The 27,305-nt window shown below is 42.9% G+C and overlaps 1 protein-coding gene across 8 annotated transcripts in view; it reads right to left on the reverse strand.

Moving 5' to 3' along the window:
• LOC145410195 (uncharacterized) overlaps window positions 1-27,305 on the reverse strand; it is a 118,623-nt gene that overhangs the window by 51,105 nt on the left and 40,213 nt on the right. For 7 of the 8 annotated variants that reach the window (XM_080280399.1, XM_080280400.1, XM_080280396.1 and 4 more), the window contains 4 exons: window positions 19,874-20,980; window positions 16,363-16,428; window positions 15,065-15,178; window positions 14,731-14,841 (listed from right to left, as the gene is read on the reverse strand). In XM_080280399.1, the coding sequence (XP_080136525.1) occupies window positions 14,731-14,841; window positions 15,065-15,178; window positions 16,363-16,428; window positions 19,874-20,980 (1,398 nt within the window). The remainder of the gene's footprint in view (window positions 1-14,730; window positions 14,842-15,064; window positions 15,179-16,362; window positions 16,429-19,873; window positions 20,981-27,305) is intronic. The other variant, XM_080280397.1, reaches the window with a different exon arrangement.

Raw genomic sequence — 27,305 nt, forward strand, 5'->3', positions numbered from 1 at the left:
AATGGTAAGGGGAGGAGTAAAGCTGAGAGGGGGAGGAACAGTGCGTGGCAGGGAATGGATTGGAGGTGTGGGGAGGTGTAAAAGGTAAGAGGAATGAATAGGTGTACGCAGGAAATTACATACCAAGAAGGGGGAAAGGAGACGAAAACCAAATTATTGTGTAAATAGTTAGAGAAGAGCAAAGACATAAGGAGAAATTATGAGGAAGAGGGACAAAAGAGGGAGATGAAAGGAAAGACGTGGGGGTAAGACTGGGAGGAACTGAGAAAGGGGGGTAGGGGAGTGTAGGAGGTGGGGATGGAGTGGGGAGGGAGGTGGGACGTTAGGGGTGGAGTAAGCAGGGGAGAGAGATGCCAGGAGGAGGGTAGGGGGAAGAGAACTGGGGTAGAGTTTAACTGGTAATGTAAGAGCGAAAGATAACAAAGGAGAACAGTGACAGGGATAAGGGCAAAGTATAGCAATTAACAGAGCAAGGTAGGGTTTAATATGGAGGGAAGGAAGCAGGGGATAGGTAGGGAGTGTTTAAGAAGGGTGAGGAGATGGCAGGGGAGTGGAATGGGATGGTAAGGGTATGGAGGGGTTTGAGACGTAAGGGGAAGAGTAAGCATGTAAAGAAATTGCCAAGAAGGAGTGAGGAGATGAAGAATAGGGTTGTGTGCGACTGATAGAGAAGAACAAATGAAATGACAGAAGCGTGGAGAAATGAAAATAAGGAGCGTATGAAAGGAAAGAGGGGGGGGAGGAGTATGAGAGGAAGGAAATGACAAGGAGCTCGCAGGGGGAGGGGGAGGTATGTGGAGGGGAGGAGAGGGGTGGACGGACGTAAACAGAGGATGGGTAAGAGGAAGGAGAGAGAATGACTTATATGGTGGGGGACACAGGGGGAGGAAGGGAGGGATGGGCTGGGTGTGGAGGGAATGTGAGAGGCAAATGAGTGGGGAGGAAAGATGGAGGTATATTCTGGGGAGCAGAGGAGGAAGAGGGAGGGAAGAGAGGAAAGGTGTGGTGGAGGGATGTGGGAGTTAAGAGTAAGAATAGTTAATATTAATCTGTATTTCTTCTTCCTTAATTCAGTCTCTCATCAGTAATACTTTCTTCCCTTAACCTTTTCAATATGACCATGTTTCTTGCATTATTTCTGCGACCTCCAGAGTAATATATTAAATTTGGGAAGAACCCCTTAAAGGTCAAGATGTTAATAAGAATATGTAAAATCTTCCAAGTTCAAAAAGGTTCTCCTGAGCCAGAAAAATCGCTTGGTTGTATAAAAAAAAATTAAAATGACATGGTTTTGCGAAAGATGTTAAGTCTAATCTCCATTTATTTTCTTAATCAAAGGGGTGTTTTGGGAGGTGTAAAGGGTAAAGGGAAATGGAGAGACGTGCAAGGGAGGGGTAGGTTAGGGGGAGGACATGCAGGAGAGGGGAGGGTGAGATGTGCAGGGAAGGGGTGGTAGGGTGGGGAGGGAATGGAGTGGCAGGGATATACGCGTCGCCAGATTATAAATTATGGTCTTCCTCATTACGATTTATTTTTAGCTTGTGATTCCCTGCCTTCTCCTCCTCCCCTTCACCCCCTTCCCCTGCTACGGCGCCTTCTGCAGCTGTTTATCACTGTCATGGGGAATGCTGCCTATATTTCCCGAAGGACAATATTGGTAGACTTTACTTCTCTCACTTCTAAGTTGAAGTAGGATACAACAAACTTTATTTTTATTATATCAGACATTGGAACTTTGAATCTAGTGAATCATACAAGTTTTTCCACAGTATTTTAAAGGGTAGAAAAGGTTAATTATGCCATGGCTTGAAAAAATGTAAAATCATAGAACCTGGATGATTCGATGTCTTGTTAATTGTATGTGTTTTGGCTCAATGGTATAAAATGGATCTATCAGTAGGAATTAAGGACAGGATAATGGTGATGACTGCGATGTTGAAGAAAAAAAGATAGTGACTCTAGGATTTTGATGGCTTGGAGAGGAAGGTAATGGATTTGTGGTTTTTTTTTTTTTTTTTTTTTTTTTTTTTTTTTGCTGGTACCCCTTTGGCGTTCTTATTTCTGTTTCTTTTCCCACCTTTTTTTTTCTCTTCTTTTTACTTGTTTCATTTCTCTGGGGTGCTCGATTATGTCTACCATATTACCGACCTTAGATGCTGTGAAAAATATGGTGATGATATGGATGATGATGATGATGATGATAGGGATAAGGGTGATAATAGTGTTGTTGATGATGATGATGATAGGGATGGAGATGATAATGATAATGATGATAATGATAATGATGATGAAGATGGCGATAAAGATAATAATAATAATGATGATGATAATGATGATAATGATATAGACTGTAATAATAATGATAACAACGATGATAATACCGATGACATATTTCCCATTTACCAGGCTACAAATTACTGATACCACGAGTAATCCAATTCCACACACGCTTGTCCTTGATATCTTCCTCATCTCCAGAATTACCGGCTTTTAAATACGATAATGACGGTAGTGACAAATTAGAGGATGAATGAATAAGATGACAATTATAGGCATGGGAGTAATTAACCCCTTCACGCCGGAGACATCATTTATTTTGGTTTATATCCAGACGATTTTATTCAGCGTGGAGAAAATTATCGATCTAGAGGCGTTAGTTATAGTCCTAATTAACCCCTGCTCAGGTAAGGGGCAGGTAGATAGAGAGATAGATAGATAGACAGGTAGATAGATGGATAGTACTTGTAGGTAAATGATGGAGTGATGTAGTGATGGTAATTTACTGTGGTAGGGTACGGCGCCTCTGCCACTGACACAGGTAGTTTATAATCAGGTGAGTAATTGGCACTTAAGGTAATTGTCTCGTAAGCTTATGCAAACATACTGAAAAAAGCTGCATAAAGAAGTATGGTGATAGATGATAATAATAATAATAATAGTGATAATAATGGTAATGATGACGACGATGATGATGATGATGATGATAATGACGATGATAACAATAATAATAATAATAATAATAATAATAATAATAATAATAATAATAATAATAATAATAATAATGATAATAAGGATCATACGGAGAGTGCAATACCGCTCCCGCTCACTGACCTAAAGGCTGGATATTAGACTTTCCCTGTGACCTTTGACACATTTACTTTCAAAACCAAATTACTTCATTCTTGCCTGACCCTTAACCCTTCCACCAACGTTGCTTCGAATCAGATAAGAATTGTTTGAGTTATTTTGCCCAGTTCCCTCGACATTTGACATCTCCATGTAACCTTGATGTTTGTTTGTTTGTTATTAAAAAAAAAATCAATTCTCTTTACCCTTGTTTTAAACTCTTTTACAAAATTTAGGATATATCAGATGAAAATTGCTTAAATTTTTCTTGCCACGGGACATCACCTTTGACCCAGTGTTCCGAAAAGCATTACGTCACCCTCTTGGCGAGATCCTCAACACACACACACACACACACACACACACACACACACACACACACAGAGGAGGGGGGAGACATAAGCAACTAGAAAGAGACTTGGCAGAGATCATGAAGGGAAAGCGGGACACAGACCAGAAAGGCAAGGAAATAAAGACAGATGAAAAGAGAGAGGCGAAGAAATAAAGTGAGAGAGAGAGAGAGAGAGAGAGAGAGAGAGAGAATTGGTAGGGAAGCAGGAGGCCATGATAGGCTGGGTGTGTGAGCGGATGACGTGAGGATGTGTTTGTCAGTGAGTCATCCTCCATCCTTCCCAAGACCAGGTGACTCTCTCTCTCTCTCTCTCTCTCTCTCTCTCTCTCTCTCTCTCTCTCTCTCTCTCTCTCTCTCTCATTTTGTCTATCTATCTATCTACAAAATTTTACCTCATAATATTTTAGTCCCCCCTCCCACACCCCCAAACAAATGTGGATATGTTACAAGGAAAACGAGCAACATTTATTAACCTCTCTCTCTCTCTCTCTCTCTCTCTCTCTCTCTCTCTCTCTCTCTCTCAGCGGGATATCATCATTTCCACGCCCGTCTGTTTGTGGATTGCTTGATGTTGCTATCTTTGAATATTGATAAGAGGACACTCACACACACACACACACACACACACACACACACACACACACACACACACACACACACACACACACACACACACACACACACACACACACACACACACACACACACACACACACACACACACACACACACACGGCTTATTTTTGGCAGTGTCAACCCAGATCCAACGCCTCACCTTTACCTCCTCTCTCTCTCTGTTTCTTTTTCCAATCTTCACTATTTCATATTCCCCCTCTCATTACTCTCTCTCTCTCTCTCTCTCTCTCTCTCTCTCTCTCTCTCTGCGTATAAATTTCCCTTCCCTCTCTCTTACTCCACGTCTCTCAGTCTTCTTATAACCCTAGTACCCCTCTCTCACCTCCCCTCACTTTCTCTCCTTCCCTCTCTCTCTCTCTCTCTCTCTTCCCTCCATCTCCCCCTCACACCCTCCATCTATCTCTAACCTTGACTTCTTTCCTCTATCTCTTCCTCCCTCCCTCCCTCCTAACCTTGGCACTCCCCCTCAGTCTCTCACCCCCCTATCTTACAACATCGCTACAATCTTGCTATTTGTCTGAACGTAATAAATCTAAGCCCAGGTGTAAGTCTGTGTACTTGGTGTATGTTAAATCTATACCTAATACACCTCATTCACTGGTTTCATACACTTGGTCTTTTTTTTTTTTTCGTAGTATTTTTTAAGAGGAAATTTAGTTTTGGGTTTAGACTACACTGCCATCTATACAAAATACAATACATAATAGATACATAATACAACATACACTGGTTTATTCTAGATGCTGGCTCTATTTCCCGTAAGCACTTCAACCCGAGGACTTTATACAAATCAATACTGCCATCTCTAGACGATTTTTTTGCAGCACATGAACTATTTTTCGGTCTAGAGGGGTTAGACAGCCTTCATTAACTCCTTCACTACCAGGACTCTTCACTAGGCTGAATGAAATCGTCTGGCAGCAGCAAGCGTAAATCCCCTATAGCATCCTGAAGGGGTTTATGGCTGGTCTTGTATGTTCAGTGTCTATATTTCTTTCACTTTAACTTGGCCCAGATTTTCGTCCTTTTGCTGCTTATTTCACGTAACTCAGTTGCAGAACGAGACAATACTGTGGCTCAATATTCTTTCCATAGCACTTTTTCGTGACACACACACACACACACACACACACACACACACACACACACACACACACACACGCACACACACACACATTTGTAGTGAATATTAAACAAAAAATAAATAAGAAAATAAATAAATAAAATAGAATAGAATATAAAAAATAAATCTACGGTACATTTTCCTCATCATGTTATATTTTTCATGTGCTTCTCTGCTGTCCCCTGCCCCTCCCACCCCTCCTCCTCTTCTTCTACTTCCCCCCCCCTTTCCTCCTCCTCCTCCTCCTCCTCCTCCTCCTCGTCTTGCATATCTCCGCCTGTAAATCACTGATATATATCTTGCCTTTCTTCCTTCCCCCATACGTCATTCCTTCCCCCCCCCTCTCTCTCTCTCTCTCTCTCTCTCTCTCTCTCTCTCTCTCTCTCTCTCTCTCTCTCTCTCTCTCTCTCTCTCTCTCTCTCCTTCTCTTCTCTCATTCCTATCTCCACTCCTCTCATTTTTCGTCCTCACCCACTGATATATAAAAAAAAAAAAATCCCTTCTAATACTATTACACCAGTCCTGGATGAGACAACTCTAACAATATATTCAGTATGGACGGTGGGTATTACAGCCGAAGTGGTGACATGTGAAGGTTAGTAGCACATAGGTAGCTGGGTTTCAGGGAACGAACTGTCAAGCCTATCCCCATTGTCAGAACACGATTAAGAAGAAAACAGTCATGATCTTAAAATTTTTCTTCACCGTAACAACTTCTCTTTGTCATCACCACTTTTCTTCATTATGTCACTCTTCTTCATCTCAATTCTTCTTTTTCGATCTTCCTCTTTTTCTTCCTTCTTACCTTTCTTCCTTTTCCTCGTCCACCCTTTCAGCTTTCTACTGTTTCTTGACATTCTTCCCTTCTCTTCTCCCCATCCTACTATTATCTCTTCACTCGTTCATTCTCGTCTTTCTTTCATCCACCAATTATCTCATCCTTTCCCCCCCTTCTTCCTTCTTCCTCAGCCTCTGTCTCTTCCTCTTCCACCTCAGCCTCTGTCTCTTCCTCCTCAGCCTCTCTCCTCCTTCTCAGACTTTCTCCATGTCTCTCGCCTCCTCCTCAACCACTCTTCCTTACTCCTCAGCCTCTCTCTTCTTCATTAGCCTCTCTCCTTCTCCTCTTCTCTCTTCCTCAGCCTCCCCCCTCCCCTCCCACACCCATTCTGGCCTGACATTGAGTGGATATATGGTCTAAGTTAATAATAGTTTCTTTATGGGCTTCCTCCTTGCTCACCTCCCCACCACCCCACCTGACTCACGCCCCAAACACGCCTCCTTAGGTGTTGACAATTAGGTGTAGTCTCAGCTGATTAGGGGTCTCACTCTAGGTCGCATGGGAGGATTCGTAGTATCTTTTCCTTAGCGATTTATTTTGGTGACATTGGCCTGTTTTCTCATAGCAGAGGCTTCGTAACACGACTTCGAGAGCGATTTATTTATTTATTTATTTTTTTCGTGCAAGTTACTGAGGCAACTATGTAAGTCCTATGCCCTGTTCACTTTACCTTGGCCTAAAATTGTCACCCCCCCCCCATCCTGAATGAGGAATTATAACAACAGAGTATCACTTGAAAATGATGCTAGTCACGAAGAAGTGCCAGGGAAAGGATGTACATCCACAGTATTGTCTTTTTCTGCCACTGAGTTATGTGAAGTAAGCTGAATAAGGATGAAAATCTGGGCCAAGTTAAAGTGTGTGTGTGTGTGTGTGTGTGTGTGTGTGTGTGTGTGTGTGTGTGTGTGTGTGTGTGTGTGTGCAGATAAAAATACGGGTGTGTGAGTATGTTTGAATCGAGTATGCGTGATATCAGTATGTGTAATGTACGTATGAATAAGTATGACGTGGATATGCGAGTATGTGAGGTATGTCGTGAAGGAATGACTGGGGCAGAAGGATATCTATTTCAGAGCGTGACGGAGAGGAAATACTTGCCTGAGGAAGTGTGAATGGAGAGGAATGACGGCAAGTGTGTCATGTTAAGTGTGAGGATGTGGAGGTGATAGTGGAGTGGATACGATAGTGGGCTGTCAAGGGTAAGGATAGTAAAGGAAGAATGCACACACACACACACACACACACACACACACACACACACACACACACACACACACACACACACACACACACACACACACACACACAAATACTCCCACTCAAGCAATACTCCTTTTACACTAACTTGGCCCAAATTTCGTCGTTGCAGCTACAGTAATATCTCGAAGCTCAGTAGCGGAAAAAGACAATGCTACAACTCTACAACCCTTCCACAGCACTTCTTCGTGACTAGCACCATATTCTAGTGTTAAATCTCTCTTTATAACCCAGCGCTGTAGAAGGAGAGACGGCAATTTTAGGCCAAGTTAAAGTAAACTGAGTATAGCCTCACCATAACAGTGCCTACAGCATACGCCTACACTCAGTCACTATTTTCTGATTTAGTCACTATATACTCTCGGCCACTACGAGAAATGAGAACGACTTTCACAGTTATAATGATAATAATAATAAGAAGAAGAATAAGAAGAAGAAGAAGAATAACAATAATAATAATAATAGTAATGATAATAAACACTGGCTTTCTTCAGGTTTATTATTATCACGCCTCTGTAATGCAGGTAAGGGAAAACACCTGGGCGAGCTATTCATAAAACATCTGAGCCAATTTCCGCAGTAATCCAGTCGCCATAGCAACGAATTATTATCAGACGCAATTTCGCTTACTTATTTATTAATTAATTTCTTTATTTATTTTTACTCCATTGTTCACTCCAATTCGACATGAAAATAAAAGCTTAAGTAACATACTGTATATATAGCTTAAACTCGAGAATGTTTATAAATACGTCCCCTCAGCTATAAATATCCACAGCGACCTTGCTAAGACAGGACAGCGTAGTCTAAAGAAGAACGAAAGAAAACAATGAGTTAGTTTACTTCACATTAGGGCTGATGAGTGGTTAAGACAAAAATAAATGTTCCTTTCTTGGCCTGGAACATGAACGACTTGGGAGGGATTCACAAAAACGCTTTTACGATCGAGTCGGTATCGTAGCTCAGATTTGTTTTTTACAGGAAGGGCTAAAGGCGCGGGAAGATGCTATACTCCTCCTCCACCTAACACAAAACCTAACTAACCTACACACACACACACAGCCAGAACAGAATCCAAAACCGAAGCCAAATAACATCTTTCTAAACTCCCAGTTAGACATGCACTCCTCAGACACTGGCCTTCCAAAAGACACGAATTCACTTAGCCATCATCCTTTTTTTTTTTCCTTTAGTACCAGCACAAAATACAACTCACAAATACAGTATTTAATTATGTCCAGGGAGTCGGAGTATAGTGTAAGCATTATCTGAAACCTAAGGACCACAAACCCAAAATAAACTACAGTCTTTAAGCTCAATAAGGAACGTAAGACATGGAATCTAAGTGCTGTGTATGGTGAACTGAGAACTCTTGAGCTATATATCACTTTGAAGGCGAAGTGGAAGCTCCTGCCTTTGAGATCTGAGTGTGGTGTAATCAGAGGAGAGAGGAAACGATCACATACACCTCTGAATGCCTAATGAAAGTGTCTCCCTGTGAGCTGGCTGGAGGTCTGAGTTTAGTGTAAGCAGTGCGTAAGATGGCGTAAACAGTATGTGGGAGCGTTACAGCCACATACCCCATTGGACGCCAAATGGAAGATCCTGCTGGTGAGTTCGGTGAGAAATTGTCGCTTGTGAGGGTCGGAGAGGTCAGAGGCTCGGTACCCACGCCCGTCCAGCACAGAGGGCGTGGCGGGCTCTGAAAACCTCAAGCGGGCCGCCTGCTGGAGTGGCGTGCGGGGCGTCTCCACTGAGTTCTGTCGGAAGGCTGTCTTGAGTCCGATGAAATTCCTCCCGCCGTGGCTCTCCGTCTTCCCGAATGAGCTCTTCTGCGGCCCAAATCGCTCCGGGGAAAACATGGCTACTGTTCACTTGGTTTTACTCACGAAAATTATTATTAAACTTGGCTACACCCCGTTTTAATTTTTTTTTAATGAGAGTGGCCTTGATTCTCGCTCACCTCTTTTTGCGTGTGACCTTGACTGTGTTCTAGTTATTTTCACGCAGCCTTGGTTTTTGTCCTGTTCACCTCTTTGTTCTCGAATAAATTGGGCTCTTGTTCACTCAGTTATAATCCCTTAGCCTTGATTCTTGACGTGTTCACCTATTTGTTCTCTGGTAATCTTGTCGCGTTCTTTCATTTATATCCAGGTATCCTTGACCTATATTCACCTTTTCTGTGTAGTAACCTTGATTTTATCCCCCTCACCTTCTCTCGCAACCTTCACTCTTGCTCCCCCAGTTATCTTATCTCCGCGGCCTTGGCTCCATTTATCCTTGTTCCTTGTTCTCGCTTAACCCCGACTTGTATTTTGTTCACCTACTTATGTCCTCGTGGCCTTGACTCCTCCTCACCTCCGTTCTCGCGAGGGCTTGAGTTTTGCACGCACGGTTGTATTGCTTGTTCCCACAGGCTTAATTCGTGTCGTGTTCACCTCCCTGTTCTCGCATAACCCTTGACTGTTCACCTGGTTATGTTACCCCCACAGCCTTGTGTTATGCTCCTACCCTAGCACCACCATCACACACAGACACACAGACACACACACCCTCACCCCGAGACGACAAGCCCGGCACTAGTAGGTATGTTTAAGGGCAAGGCGGCACCCTCACACCACCTCCCCCCACACACACATGTCCGCCCTCACCCCACACTGCCGCCCCGCCCACCCACCCACTTCCCACAGCTGGTGGTGGAAGAGACAGGTGGCTGGGAGAGGGTAGGTGGATTCAGTGGATGGAAGATCGACGGCACAGTGAGATGTATGGTAGTGGCAGGGAACATCCAGGTGGCAGGGTAGGCAGCGAGACAGGTAGAGAGGCAAGTAAGGTGATGGCTAGGTGTCAGGGTTAACAGGGAGGTAGTTAATGATTGTAGAGAGGCAGGTAGTGGTGGCAGGCTATGAGAAAGTGGCGGAGAACGTATGGCAAAAGTGGCAGCCGATAGGTTATGGCAGAAAAGGAGTTACGGCAACGGTGGAAAGAGAAGAGGTATGGCAGTGACTACAAGAGCTGGGGTATGGTAAGGGTCGGGGAATGGGAAGGTGACAGTAGAGGTATGGCAAAAGACGAGGTATAGAATATATAGCAAGAGATGGGGTGTGGCAGAAAAAGGGCTATGACAATACTGGGAGAAAAAGGATGGCAGAAATTGGGGTATGGCAAATATGGCAATAAATGGACTATGGCAAGATGGAAAGAGTCGAGGTATGGCAGATGGGATATGGCAAAGGTGGCAGGAGGTGGCAGGACATATGAGGTGGCACTGAGGGCTGTGGTGGTGTCAGGGCATATGAGGTGGTACTGGGGGTGGTGGTGGTGGTGGTGGCAGGAGAGGTGGGGATGCCTGAGAACTTTCATAAGTGACTCCGCCAACTGAGTGAAGCTGCTATTCTCAGCGCCGACGCCCTGCCAAGTGTCCCACCCACCCACCCACCCGTGCACGCCCTCCACCCCACCTATATCAACCTCCCACCCACCTGTTTTCACCCATTTGTTTCCCCCTCCCACCTACTTGTATTTCCCTACCTTCCACATACAATTGTTTGCCCACTTTGTAGCATGTGCTTCTGCCCACTTCCTACCCGTCCAACTGTGTCCACCCATCCAACTGTATTCAACACCCACCTACCCACCCACGTCCACCCACCTAGCTGTATCCTTCACCTCCCACCCACCTCCCACCAACCTCTGCCCACCCACCCACGTCTGTCCACCCACCTCCCACCCTCCCAGTTGTATCCACCCTCCTAATTCCCACTTAAGTCCACCCACCACCTACCTACTCTCTTCCCATAAATGTCTTTGTCATTTGTACTGTCATCACGTGCCTCAGACCTTTACCTTCTTCGCGATTTCAGTTTAAACGACGCGGTCATTATATTCATTTTTCCTTATATAACTTTCTTCCATGGCTTCAGGATTATTTGACCTGATAAATCTTAGGAAATATGTTTTGTGATCATATATCCATTTCTTGGACACTGCCCTTACGATGACTCATTCTCTTGGTCTATCTTTGCAACATTCAGGTGATCGTGTTCAGCCCAGAAGTGCCTCTTGCTAGTGGCTGGGTTCATGGAGGTTCTGTCTAACCCCTCCAGCTCAGAAAGTCTTTCCTAATCTAAATAAAGTCGTTCATGAGAAAAAATATTATCACCTCAGCCAAGGAGGTTATGTTTTGGCCCGCATTGGTTTGTTTGTCTGTCTGTTAACAGGATTGCTCAGAAAGTTATCAACAGATTTTGATGAAATTTTGTGGAAGGATGGGCCACGGACCAAGGAATAAATTATTAAACTTGGAGGCGGATCCAGATCCGGATCCTATATTCGCGGATCTAGATCCCAATCTTTTTTAATGGCAATGATATTGGCGAAGGTATGAGCTCTCTGAGTGCTTTTTAGTTAAAAGATGTCATCGTTTTGATAGGGTTAAAAGTTGCAGAGGTAAAAGAAATCAGAAGCCCAAGACTCTCCCCCTTAAGATGAATAGAAAGGTAGCATGAATGTTACAAATGAATCCACGGACTTGAGGGTTATTTGCACACACACACACACACACACACACACACACACACACACACACACACACACACACACACACACACACACACACACACACACACACACACAAAACATAAAACCTGACAAAAACTGGCCATCGAATCTCGTATTAGCCTCTCGACGCAGTAACAAACACAGCAAAAAAAGAATAAAAAGGAGAGATCATCCAAACACCAGGAGCGGATATACAAAGTGGATATCAGAGAATGCAACATAAAATTAACGACACGTGAAGCTTGATTGCAACACCAGAGACTTGCAACGTAGGCAACGAAGAAGGAAGGAGAAATTAAGGAGACGGTGGCAGCCATAGAGGCGAGGAAGGCCATATCGTAGGTGGGCGAGGTGTTGCAAGTTGCTGAGTGGGCACAGGTGGAAGGTGTTTTAATCTTGAGTTATTTTTTTCCCTTTTCTTGGCTCTGCTTTTTCCCTTTCTTGACTTTTTTCCTTCGTTTCCTTGTTTCTTGTTTCCCTTTCTTGTTTGTTGTTTTCTTGTTTTTTTCCTTTTTTGTTTGTTGTTTTCTTGTTTTTTTTCATTTTTTTTCTTTTTCTTGGCTCTTTTTCTTCTTTTCTTGCTTAATTTTTTCCCTTTTCTTGTTTGTTATTTTCTTGTTTTTTCCCTTCTTTCTTTTTTCCTGTTTTTTCCTTTCTTGAATCTTGTTTTCCTTTTCTTGTTTCTTTTTCCCTTGTTTCCTTTTTTTCTTCTCTTGTTTTTTTTTCTTGTTTCCTTTTCCTTTCTTGTTTCTTTTTCTTTCTTTTTTTGTTTCTTTTCCCTTTTCTTGTTTATTTTTAACTTTTCTTGACTTTTCCTTTTCTTGAATCGTGTATTTTAGGGAAAGACTGGGACGTAGAAAGGGTTAATTGTCTATACTTTAAGAGATCCCCGTGCAGTCGGTAGGCATTCATCTAAGCTTTCTCTCTCTCTCTCTCTCTCTCTCTCTCTCTCTCTCTCTCTCTCTCTCTCTCTCTCTCTCTCTCTCTCTCCTTCTTGAAATATCACCATCATCATCTCCTATCTCTTTCACATCCTCAAATTCTTTCATAATTTTCTCACGCCCTCCTCTCCCCACTACCTCTGTCTGTCTCAGTCTCTATTCCCCACCCCCACACTCTCTCTCCCCTCCTCATTGTCTCTCCCCAAACCTCTCCTCTCTTACCCCTACTCCTCTCCCCCATATTCTCCTCCCCACTCATCTCCCCCCTTCATTACTCCCCAAACTCAGCTCCCCACTCCTCTCTCATCCTCATCAGTCCTCATTCCTCTCCTCCACTCACCATTCCCCTTACTCTCCCCACTCATCTCCCTCCTTCATTACTCCCCAAACTCAGCTCCCCACTCCTCTCCCATCCTCACCACTCCTCATTCCTCTCCCCCACTCCTCCTGTCCCATCATGACTCCTCTCTCCCACTCCCGTACTCCTCAGTCCCCCTCTCTCTAATCTGTACTCTCTCACACCACACTCCCTCCCTTTCTCTCCCCACTCTCCCTCCCTCTCGCTCCCCACTCTCCATCCCTCTCTCTCTCTCCCCACTCTCCCTCTCTCTCCCCAACACACTCTAAGTATAGCTGACCCAAATATCAAAGAAACACCTTTAAAAACACCTTCACCTTGCACCTCCCGACATCCCACCTCGCTCAGCCATAGACGAGCCCCTTCAGACCGAGAACATCTTTATTAATTCATTCCTGCTAACTCAAAAAACTGCCCAAAATGTGAAAATATTACTCCTATAAATGTTTCGACAAAGTTGGATTATTATAGACACTTTAGGTACTCTCCTCGTCAGAAGTAGATTAACAGTAGAAGTAGAGCAGAAATTTCTACCTAAAGGTCCTTACTAATAGCCAAATAGATAGTCAGGAAACCAGTAGAGAGAGAGAGAGAGAGAGAGAGAGAGAGAAAAAAGCATCAATAATTAGCTCAAACAGAAATCGCGAGACCAGAGGGAGGGTTGCCAAATTGTTCCCATCACCCCTGCCCTTCCTCCCACACCACCGGGTCAGTTTCGTGTATAGTCTTGTAATCAATTTCGTATATTCTATCAAGCTTGTAATCAGTTTCGTGTATCTTCCTTATCAATCCTGTAATCGCCAGCTTTCCGTCCTGCTGGGGATACTGATTTCGAAGGGACCTTTTCATATATATATATATTTTTTTTCTTTCTGACTGGGCGTGGAATTGTTCGCTCCTGTCTTATGATCCGGTCCTCCTACGTGCCAATCACTGTTTTAAGAAAGGGTAACTGGATCACACACACACACACACACACACACACACACACACACACACACACACACACACACACACGAGATACGTAAAGTGGACAGAGTGAGAAAGACATATTGCGCACACACACACACACACACACACACACACACACACACACACACACACAAAAGATACGTAAAGTGGACAGAGTGAGAGAGACATATTGCACACACACACACACACACACACACACACACACACACACACACACACACAAAAGATACGTAAAGTGGACAGAGTGAGAGAGACATATTGCACACACACACACACACACACACACACACACACACACACACACACACACACACACACACAGTAATGTTATGCAATGATATAAGCGTTTAACATGAATAACAATCTTACACATTACCCATTTTGGCGAATGAACGGGCGAGCGGACAAGCGATGGTGCTGATAATACGAGTTCCGCACATAACAGAGAGAGAGAGAGAGAGAGAGAGAGAGAGAGAGAGAGAGAGGGAGGGAGGGAGAGAGAGAGTGAGAGAGAGAGAGAGGGAGGGAGAGATACATACAGACTGAGACAGAGAAGGGGAGACTCACCTTCGGCAGGATACGGGCCAGTAGTGGGATGCCCTCTGGAATTTCTATCGGGGACAGCTGTGCAGGGGAGAGCCCACCGTTGGTCATGGCTGAGTTCACGTCCACACTTGGCTGAAATCGTGCAAAAAATTAAATGCAACTTGTGAGCATTGGGTTTGCAGTGTTGCTAAGTTGAATGCCAAAAGTTAGAGTTCTATTCTTCTATAACAACGACAACAACTGCAACATTAACAGCACAGCAACAATTCCTACTACTACTACTACTACTACTACTACTACTACTACTACTCCCATTACCATTACCTAACATAGTCTAACTCCTCAGCCGGCTCACCTGCGGCCGTGGCTCCGGTTCCGGCTGCGGCTGCGGTGGTGGGGGCTCCGGCTTGGGTACTTCCTTCTCTGTGAACTTGATGTCGGGTACTGTAATGGGTACCACGTCCTCGTACTGTGGGGGAGAGAGAAAGTGAAGGAGGGGGGCGTGATGTGGGCAAAGGGGTAAGTGGAGGACGAGGGGGGATTGAGAAATGTCCATGTATGTGTAGAGGAAAGAAAGGGAGAGAGGGATGTAATATGTGGACAGTTAAAGTGGAATGGGAGGACTAAGGATCGACATGCATCTATTTTCACGGTTCAGTGTTGTCGCTGAGTAGTCACAAAATGTACAGTATGACGTGGGGGATGTATCCGATAGAGAAAACCTAGAATATCAGGGGTAACTTCAATAACACGGGTACACACTGTTCTGTCTAGTGTTATCAGTCCCTGGTTCGTAAGTAAATGGCACTCCGATTCATTTTAAATATCAATAAATAATACTGAATTAGAGTTTGTGATTAACTGCTGTATAGAAAAAGGAGGCATATTTTTTTTTGGTTTATCAGCTGTCTGCCATTTTCTTTTTTCAGTGTTTTGGTTTTCTTTCAAAGGCACACTAAGGTAACTCGTCAAACGCAAAGACGGCGCGTATCCTAACAGCTGAGCATGAAAGATAACAAAGATATTATACGTAACTAGCCCTTATGTTAATTCAAAGTTGGAGGCATCATAATCAGTCAAAAATATAATCTCAGGCAAAGCTTAAAAGTTATTGTTTGCTGTGTCTTTATTATATATTGTGTTTTGAGCGTTCGTATTATTATCATCATTATTATTATTATTATTTTACTGTGCTACCTGTAAGAGCGACTTGTAGGAGAGGTCAGGTATTTGCAAAGTTATAGTCACTCTGCAGAGGTTAACACACATATTTACAATGGAAACATAATCACATCGCTTCTGTATCCTCCTTACTATCACCACAATCATCCGTACTACCACAAACACCGTCACTATCACCAGCACAGTACACCGCCACATTGCACCACCATCACCATCACAGTCCCACCACCACCACACCACATTACACTATATTACCCCACCATACAACACCACAGCTCCATCACCACCACACTACACCACACCACACCATACCACCATTCCTCAACACGCCATTATCGCCACCACACCACACCATATAACACATCACACCACACCACCACCACCACACCACATTACACACCACACCACCACCACACCACCACCACACCACATCATACCACACCACCACACCACACCTGCACCACACCTTACCTTAATGGGTGTTCGTTTGACTTCATAATGTCCTTTCGGTCGCCAGGTGTGATGCAGAACTCCATCCTGAAAGTGAATACGAACACGAAATTACAGATCCACACGAAATTACAGATCCACACGAAATTACAGATCCATAAACAAGAATACTGCAGCATCTCTTGAAATATCATCAGTGGAAGCAAAATTGAGGTAGTTTTTAAAAACATAGAGTTAAGGTGTAAATATTTGCCTCTTCTTGGTGATTTGTTTCTGTTATTTCAGGTGGTTATCGTTAGTTTTTTTTTTGTTTTTTTTTTCAAGGATGAGAAATTTTGAACTTTCTATTCCCTTAAGCAAGAAAACAATGACACTTTTTATATTTAACTATTTTATTATTTATTATTTTTTTTTTTTGCGTGAAGTCGATATTTTAAAAGTAAAGATAAAGTTGTATAAGACTGATTTTATTCAACACACTTACCTGCAAAAGTTTGATAGAGTCTTAATATTTCTTCGTCAGGATGCAAAAGATTTTCTATTAGGCTGCCTTCCTTAAAATTCATTCAGCTATCGAACCTCCTTTTCGTTACGTTCTTGCGATTTTCTTACGATTCTTTTCAGCTTAGGATTGACTTTTTCGAACTGGAGATGTTAAATACATGCTAAAAAAAAATCTCTTCAGTACGAAAACCCATTCCTAAGCGGGTAGAATCATCGTAAACAGCAAGGAAAAAAAAAAAAGTACATCAATCGCATGTTAGAGAGTAAAATCAACATTGAATTTTTGAAGGCCAAGGTGATATGTAGTGGAGCAGCCCGGAACCACTTTAATTAACCTGTGCGCCACCAGGTGTTGTTGGCAGGTAAGATTTACACCACAGGCAGCCCGGGTGTCGTATTGTACAGCACGTGACATTGGTGGCTTCGTAACGCATCATCCTTAGCGATTTATTTTGTATGTTACCCTTTGTCATTCTCTTGCATGCCCTTCATATCGTATCATAACATACAAGAGGATACTGAGGTGCAATGTGGGGAATAAATCGCCAAGGAAGAGCTGTTACGAAATCTCCTCAGCCACTTAGAATACCGTGCCTGTGCCGTGTCTGCGCCAGGCTGCTCAATTCTGCGTGCACTGCAGACCCTGGGGGCTATATTGGTGCTGTCCCTCCGCCAAATAATTAGACTTAAGACCTGCAGATATCAGCTTTGGGATTAAAGGTATATTTCTAGCTTTATCCATCCAATGTACCACCAGGGATAAAAGTCTGATGTTAGGTTTGGATTAAGAGAAGATTTTTAGTGCTTTTTTTTTTTTTCTCCCCTGTGCAGTCTTGACAAAAGTTCCCTTACTATTCCACTGCATCTACTTCTTACTTAGAGCATGTACGTCACCCTCCTGTCAGTTGCATTACTGTATACCAAAGAGGGATTTACCTATGTTTAAAGAAAAGCATCAAGGCCTCTCGCAGCCTGGGAATGTAAGCCAGCAGAGGAAAGTGAGGAGCAGAAGTGGTGAAATTCTTGGGGAACTTATGTCATTGAGAATACCAATGTTTAGTCAAAATCATACTGACTCGCAAATGTTAGTTTACGAAAGGCAAAATGTTAAACTGATTTTTAGTGTTAGGTTTTGTGATGTTTAGTAAAGCGAGAGTTCCTACTAGACGTGCAAACCAGAGAGGAGTAGATGTTAGTACCTTTTCTATGCATTAAAAAAGCACCTGTGATTGCCCAGTGTTGGAGCCATGAGTGTTAATTGCAAGACTGTGAAGCATGTGTATTTACAAACCTCGAGTCATTGCGCTACACAAATTAGCTCCTGTAAATCTGTAAATGAAGCTTGCGGTGACTATGTGTGTTTCAGTGTGCACTAGGTGAAAATCTCTCTCTATCGTCGTGGAAGATTTTTTTTTCTTACAAAGTTTGACTATAGTTTAACCCCTTCAATCAGAGGACTTTTTTTTTTCATTTTCCTCTCGCTGCCTCCTGACTTTTTTTTTTTTTTTTTTTTTTAAGATGGAGTTTAAGATCTGGAGGGGTTAGATGAACGATTCTTTTTTAATCAATCCCTTTACTAGCAAGAGGCTCTCCTAAGCTGACTAAAATCGTCTGGCGGTAGCTAGAATTAAGACGAAAACTAATCCTCTGCCTGAAGGGATTGACCGCCTCAGTTTGGGTCTCAGTTTGTTTTTATTTTTGCTATTATCAGACGATTTTCTTCAGCTTCAAGAAAGTTGACTAGTAAAGAGGAACATTGAAGAAGAAACCGGAAAGAAATATACATCAATTAGGACAACCGTGTACAGGAGAAAGTAATTATGTAGCCCCTTCAGTTCGAAGAGTGTGGCCGGATGTGAACAAAATCGGCAGGAAATAGTAAGAAAAAAGAAAAGGGAATACGTCAACAGATTGAAGGGGTTAAGGGTGTGTGTGGTGGGTGTGGTGGGGAGTGAGAGGGTCGGCGGTGGGTGAGCCGTATTCCAGCCGGTGTAGGAGACCGTAGCACCTTTTCCTTAGCGATTTATTTTCCATATTACACCTTAGTAACCCTCTTTTAAATTAGTGATGGAAACTGCATTGGTATGACAACAAAGGTACAAAATATACATATGAGAAAGCCAGGTGCGATGTTGAAAATAAATCTCTCAGCAAAAGGTGCGACGAAGGATCCTAATCCTCATGGAATACAGCTCTGAGGAGGACGGGGGAGGGAGACCGAGGAGGCTGAAAGAGACTGGAAAATACCTGAAAAACTTACATACAAACAGGTAATTTTAGAGACTAGGGGGAACTCTCTCAAGGTGGGCATTGAGTGCAAGATCTTAGATAACCTCAAGGAAATACGTACAAGATCTGGGAAGAAGGAGAAACACGGAATAAAAACTGAAGCCATCGAAAGAGCAATCTTAGGAGCGCTTAACTGACCTCTTTCAACCTATGACGTTTTATCTTCATTCTTGCGACTTCCACACTAATAAATTCAGGTTAGGGAAGGCGTCTTGCGAGGAGGGATTAGCTCTGTCTAACTCCCCCAGCTCAAAACGCTGCCCCTAAAGCGAATAAAGGAAGTAGCAGGAAAAGTAAAACGCCTTCGAGGTGAAGTGCTCAGCCGCTCATGGCAGGAAGAATATAAACAACATGCTACTTGTAAAAATTAATATCAATAGACTGGTGTTGGGATCATGCTATGGGGGGGAAAGTCAATGGAAAAAAATTCATTCGTATTTCTAAACTAATAATATTTACAAGAATCGGGGAAGGGGGGGTGGACTAAGAATTCTAAAGCCGTGGTCTAGATGGCATAGGGAGCATCGTGGCAACACTTCCATTGCGATTTATTTTGTATTTTACACCTAAGCATTCTCTTGTGTGTTTATATATACATCGTTTCACTATCGACACAGTTTGCATCCCTGACATGCAAGAGAATGTTGAGGCGTAATGTGCGGAATAAATCGCTACGGAAGAGGTGCAACGAAATCTTCAAAGCCACATAGAACACGGCCCGAAGGCTGACTTGAAATACCTCGTCATAGTACTCGACCTCCTCCATCGCCCTTTCTCCCTCCATTACCTCCTCCACGGGCTGCTCCTCCCCTGCTCCCCCCTGCTGTACCTCCTGCTGCTGCTGCTGTTGCTCTGGAAGGACCGTCTGTTCTATCTCTGTGATAATCTCGTGCAGCTGCGTCCGAATGTTCTCCTGGGCGATCTCCGCGCCGCCGCTGTCCTCACCCACAGCTTCCGGGGGCTCGCGTGTCTCTGCATGAACTGGCTCTACGGGCGGCTTGTGTTCTAATGCCGGCTGGGCCTCTACAACAACAACAGGCTCTGGCGCTACGGCAGGGGTGGATTCTACTGTCTGCTCTGATTCTGTTACCGGTTCAGGCTCTACAACAGCTTCCACAGCCGGTTCGGGTTGCACAGTGTCTGGTTCTATCATCGGTTCTGGATCCACAACCGGTGCTGGGCCAACAACTGGTGGCTGTTCAGCGGCCGGTTGTGGCTCCACGACCGGCTGTGATTCTACCGCTGGCTTTGATTCTACAACAGGTGCTACTTCAGACTCTGCTGCAGGTTTCGATTCTACTACAGGGTCTGGTTCTGCAGTCGGATCTGGTGCTACGACAGGTACAGCTTCTACAACAGGTGGTGGTTCTGCTACAAGTGCAGGCTCTACAACAGGCTTTGTCTCTACAGGTACCTCGGGTTGGGGTTGTGAAGGTGGTGTTTCTTGTTGCTGTTGCTGTTGCTGCTGTTGCTGTATGTTGGCGTTCTCATCCACCACCTGTGCCTGAGCTTCGGACTGAGTTACCATGGGCTGGGTGGCTGCCCCGCTGACCTCTGACTGGCTGATGCTCTGACTGGCTTGCATTTCACTGCTGCCTTGAGTGATCTGTGACTGGGTAGTATCCTGACTGGCACTCTCGATGACCTGCGATGACTGGGTGGAGCTCTGACTGGACTCTGTTTGGCTGACTGTCTGAGCTGCATGTGACTGAGTGGTAGTTTGTAGGCTCTCTTGGTGACTCTGGCCGCCTCCCTGGACAGAGCCTCCTTCAAGCAGAGGCTCCAGACGAACCACAGACTCCATAGATGACTTGGTGTGGGCGGCCTCGTAGCTGGTGACTGTGTGCTACCAAATTGGGGAGAGTCACCAGGTTAGAGCCGTCCTAAAGGTATGGTCTCGAGGGACTGGTTGATTTTTGTTGTTGTTGTTGTTAGTATTATGGGATTGTTAGTTGTTGATGCTGTTGTTGTAGTTGTAGTTGTTGTTGTTGTTTTTGTTGATGTTGCCCCAGGCTCAACAGAACGTGAACCCAAGAGTCAGCTGGTTAGACTCGTCCTAAATATGTGATCTCAAGCGTATGTTAGTTGTTGTTGTTGTGACCCCAGGCTCATGTGAAAGTGAACCCTGTGGACTGCAGGCTGAAGTCGTTGCTCTTTTCCCGCAGGCCACCAAGACGCCTATTCTTCAAAGGACATTCGTGTTTTTCTGCCCATACAAGCAGCATTTTCCAATGGTCATACATCCCTGACACTGTTATACAAAGGACAAGACAGTGATGTATTCTCCTTGACTGTGTTAGATTCCTCAACACCTTTTCCTCGGCGATTTATTTTGCCTATTTCACCTTGCTATCATCTTGCATACTTCTGATGCAAACCTTTTCGATTTTTAAAAGTATGAAAACTATAACATTATCAAGGGGTAGTAAGTCTATGCATAATAAATCGCTGGGGAAGAGGTGTTACGGAATCCGTTATGCGAACGAGAATACAAGACACGAAACACATGCAATCTCCACTTGCAATGTCATGAGAAACAAGCAGTTAAGTCCAGTCAAAGAATTTTTACCTCCGCCAAGGTTATGTTTTTGCCTGCGTTTGTTTATCTGTTTGTCTGTTGGCAGGATTACTCATAAAGTTATTAAAGGATTTTGCTGAATTTTTTTGGAGGAGTAGGGTATGGCCCAAGGAACAATCCATTAGATTTTGGTGATGATCCGGATAACCTTCCTGATCGAGGGATTTTTTAAAGGCTTCTCTACCCTTGCGGGATAGTGGCGATTTTAACATTTTTGCTTCTAACTCGATAAATAATGCCTACAATGCTGGCACCAAAATTACAATATAACATCTGCATAATATATACCACACACTCCTCCTTGGCCCAGGTTTGCGATCTCGAATTGCTCTTGTTAGTAATGTTTTTTAAGTCAGGTTTTGCATAGCCAGGATTTAGGACCAAGAACAGGATAATAGTGATGTAGGCGGTGTCTCTCACTGCTGCGGTATTGGATTAACCTCAGCATTTTTTGTTTGCTAATTTTTTTCAAACTTGCTATGCTCGAAAGCCGTGATATACAAAAATGAAAGGAAAAAAGAAAAGTTTAAGTCTCTCTCTCTCTCTCTCTCTCTCTCTCTCTCTCTCTCTCTCTCTCTCTCTCTCTCTCTCTCTCTCTATCTATCTATCTATCTATCTATCTATCTCTATCTGTCTATCTATCTATCTATCTATCCATCTATCTATCTATCTATCTCTCGACTCTTGAGGTGACATTAAAGACGCAAGCTTACACAGAGTCGCAGTTACGCACCATTTAAGTAAACACGCAGCGTCTTAGACATTTCTTGCAATAAATAAGTGTCGAGAAAAGTGAGTTGATGTGTCCCGTTATAAGTGACTTGAGCCGTTACGTAACACTTTTGCCTTAGCGATTTATTTTCCACATTACGCCACAATATCCCCTTCTGGGTCACCGATGCAGATTTTGGCCATATGAAAACAATATGAACATCAAGGAAGAGGAAGTTAAGGCGTAATAGGTTAAATAAATCGCTTAGGAAAAGGTGCAAAGAATCCCTTTATGCCACTTATAATACGACCATAAATCAGATATCGGTTTGTTCTTTCTTTTTTTCTGTTTTAATTTTCTCTCTACACTCTTTTCACTTTAACTTGGCCCAGATATTCCTCCTCTTGTAGCTTATTTGACGCAGCTCATAGGACAGATTAAAAGAAGGCAATACTACGGTTCTGCATCCTGTCCATGGCACTTCTTCGTGACTAGCATCATATCCTAGTGTAAATCTGTTGCTACAAGTGACCAGTGAAGATGGAGACGATGACAGTGTTAGGCCAAGTTAGAGTAAGAGGAGTATAGCTGTCCACGTGAAGAAAGTCAAAACAGAAAAGATAATACACAGGAATTAACTTAGCCTGAGAAACTTCGTAAATGCATCCCCATATCTTAACGCAGGTCTCTCAGCTATTTATGTTCCTTCAAGACGGCTTAGCTTTGCCCAAGATGCCAGCTAAGAATGCCAACACTTCCTTATTGCAAATCACAGCTAATGCCACAAAGCTAAACAGATAGATCAGTGCAAAATATGATGGTTTTTATGCATAATTATTGTTTGGAGATAAGCCAGTTTGTTTACTCTCTCTCTCTCTCTCTCTCTCTCTCTCTCTCTCTCTCTCTCTCTCTCTCTCTCTCTCAAATGCTAGACTTGTTCCGATCATAAGAGTTAATGTTTTTATACTAGTGATTCCGAACGATATATTGTGAAACGAACACATGAATAGAAAGTATTGATTTTATTTAAGCGTGTTGTGGGGGATTTGTTGCTGTTTCTCATAAATACGATAAATTTTGAAACATATGAATGCTTGGAATTCAGTGTTATGGCAGAGATTTGGTCAGTGATTTGTAAATACACACACACACACACACACACACACACACACACACACACACACACACACACAGAGGGGCACCCTTCTTTTTTTTATCTCAAGAAACATTACTTTATAAATCAATAGGCCAAAAGTATCCCCTTCGCGCCACTTCCTATGTCACTCAGGAGAAAAAATAATAATAATAATAATAATAATACCTTTGGAGAGAAGCCAATACCTCAGCTTAATACGGAAGCTTAAGTGACAGACAGTGACAAGTGGAGTGAAAAAAGTCCAGAAAATAAATAAAATAAGTAAATAAATTAATAAAATAAAAGTTGAATTGATGCTTAGAGATAGTGGTCATTAAATACATTAGAATTTATAAAGAGAATGCAGCTATACTCCTCTTACTCTAACTTGGCCAAGCTTTTCGCGCTTTTGCAGCTTCTTTCACGTAGCTCAGAGGAAGAAGAGGCAGCACTACAACCTGACATCCTTCTATCAGCACTTCTTCGTGACTAGCATCATATTCCAGTTCTAAATCTATTGTTACAACTCAGCGTTCAAGATATAGCATGGCAATTTTAGGCCATGTTAAAGAGAAAAACTAAGGACAATATTTTTGAGTTTAGGGAATATATCCGTCCTCTTGGAAAAATATATCCTATACTCTTTTTACGCTAACCTGGCCTAAAATTGCCATCTCTCCTTCTTGAATGCAGGGTTAGGGCAAGAGATTGGCACTAGAGTATGATGCCAGTCACGAAGAAGTGCGGTGGAAAGGACGCAGAGCTACAGTATTATATTTTATTTCCACTGTGCTACGTGAAATAAGTTGCAAAAGGACAATAATGTGGGCCAAGTTAAGATGAAAGGACTGAAGTATTTTTGAAGCCAGGGAGTACATGTGGTCCATATATATCTCTCCTCAGACAATTTTTCTTGTGTTTATTCATTTAGCTTCATCAGTGTCTGCAAAACTTACTCTACTTCCACTTCCCACTCTTTACGTCATGTCAGCATGCCTGGATTACCCACTCCCATTCCACACTCATGCCCACACCAGCATACAGAGCCGTCCCCACAACACAATATCCGGGGCGCAAATTACGGTCCACCTTGTATATTTAACTTTCTGTAAAAACATATCTCAGCCCAAGTTAGTGGGGGTTAGTGCGTGCAGAGGAGGGGAAGGTGACTGAAGAGGGGGAGGTGGGGTGCGTGCGAAGAGGAGGGGAAGGTGACTGAATTGTGGAAGGTGAATATCATATAGAAACTAAATCAAGAAAAAATCTGTATATCAGATTAACACATAAAAGGCATTGCTCTACACAGAACAAACATATCATTACAAAATACAGATACTTAAGCATTAAAAAAAAAAAAAAAAAAAAAAAGGGAGTGTGTTCATAACACTGAAAAAATGAACAGTTAAAAATAAAGATATGATGCAATTTATTTCTCAGAACATCAACTGGTATCTCAACATTGTGATTTAAATGTTTAAAATGTGTTTATCTCTCATCTAAGCAACAATAATTATTACACAGAACAAAAACATTTTAAAAAGTCTAAAAAAGAGATACAGACATGTGTAAAACTAGGTAACATAAGAAGTAAAACTGATGTCTTTAATATTTACAGTAGTAGTATTAAAACTTATTTATTTAAAACTTACGGCCGTATTATCAAAACTTTCTTAAAACTTACGGTCGTATTATTAAGACTTGTTTAGTTACAATTTACGGCCGTATTATTAAAATTTATTTATAATTTACAGCCGTATTATTTAAAAATGAGTACGAGAAGATACAGTAAACGCAACCCCCAATATTTTCGGAGACGTAAAGGTGGTCAAACATTCCTGACCTTTTTCCATTACTGCTGACTCCCATCTGTTATGTAAAACACTGCTAATCATACCTAACATTTACAAGCTTTCCGTAAATGATCATTGAAAATCATGAAAAAACTTGGGGCTTATTGACATTTTCGCGTACTCAGTTTTAATACAGCAGCTTAAGGCAACGTGTAGCTGTTGTAAAGGAACTTGTGAAAAAATTAACAGGCTTGATCAGAGTCTGCATCACAAAAAAAAACATTACATTTATGAAACTGTTGCAGCAAAATTATATGCCTTGAAAACTTGAAATTTATGGAAAACGATACTCAAAATCAAGTAGAATGACCACATGACATAATAAAATGATGATTAAATACATATATGGATAGATTTTCACTGCGTCTCTAAAACTGCAGAGTCCCTTTACCCTTTCAGTACCGTGACGTCTTTTTTTCACTGCTCTTGCTCCCGTCAGTCCGCTTTATTCAGCTCAGGGTAAGGCACGGTGGACGAGTGGTTAGCATTATTGTCTACGAGGCTGCTGACCTGATAGCGCCGGGATTCGACTCCTGATTCCGATACCTTTAGCCACCCCACTCAGTACCCATCCACCCTATGTAAGGTGGTGGATGACGCGAGTAACTAGGGTAACATGTAAGGGAGGTAACTGCAGTGGATGATATAGTGGCCTTGCATCTCAGGAGTGTGGGTAAATAACTCACACAGGCTCATAGGCCCAAGGTACGGAGATGGGCACCACGGATAAGTGTTTCATGGTGTCTGCGTCCACCTGTGCCATTACTTTTTGGGGTAGGGCTGAGGGAGAGTGCTATTAACTTTCATTCACCGCGTAAGGCATCCCGTGAGTAGAATAACATCGTATTTCGGAAGCAAGAATGGAATAGATTTGACGTCACCGTGTTGAAGGGGTTGAAAGTCTTCGTACGAATTCACTAACAAAAACTTAAGCTCAACTCTCGTAACTAAGACTTATTTTTTCCAGGAAGGCTAAGGGAAGGGGTGTAGAAACGTCCCATGAGTCTCGTCCATCCTGCAAAAGTTAAACAGATTCGAGAGCCAGGTGATCGAAGGATCGTTTGCGAATTCGACCTTTTTTGCATCTGAAAATTTTAATAACATTGGATCTACATAAGGCGACTATCGATAATTAGAGAAGGTAAATTTATAAACCTTTTCATTACGAGGTATCTATGCTGTGCTGAGTAAAATAATCCGTCAGTAATACGAATGAAATAAGGACACTGTCATGGTGGAGGGGGCTATGGAAATTTTGTCCATTCCCTCACTGCAAGAAGCCTCACCTGAATTAGCTAGATTCGTTTGGCGTTGGTATGAATCACTCCAGCCCGGCTTTCGAGCTCTTTTCTTCCTCCCTTCTATATTCAGGCGACTTTATTCAATTTCTGCTATCCCACCCCCAATATCTATTTCTATTTGAGATTTTGAAGACTGAGTCCCAAGGGAGGTGGAGTTGGCAGAACCTCCCTCCATGAATTATAATCTAACGGTGGTCTTTTGCTTTAATGAATCTTGGTCGGTTGCAGAGCCGGGGTAAGAGCTGAGGGATTCTAGGGTGCAGCATCTTGTGAAGGACCTCTAACAGGCCCAGCACCCACGATGTCCCCCTAGCAGGCGTGGCACCCAAGATGTCTCCCTAGCAAGCCCAGCACCCGAGATGTTCCCCTAGCAGGCCAAGCACCCACGATGTGAGATAACAGAGTAGGTGTCCTGGGGTATGCAGAAACTCTCCGCCTTTATACACATTTTTTCTGTGTGTCTTCTCTGTACTGTTGTCATTTTACGAAATTATGAAACGATAAGAAAAGTACACCCAACAGTGGCTGCTGTTCCTTCTAATTTTAAGTGCATGACATTTCTGGGATCAGGACTCACTCTGTCTTGTGGGGACTC

Source organism: Coenobita brevimanus, chromosome 84, assembly GCF_032717465.1.
Source record: "Coenobita brevimanus isolate Jiangsu-jjx chromosome 84, ASM3271746v2, whole genome shotgun sequence".
NCBI lineage: Eukaryota > Metazoa > Arthropoda > Malacostraca > Decapoda > Coenobitidae > Coenobita > Coenobita brevimanus.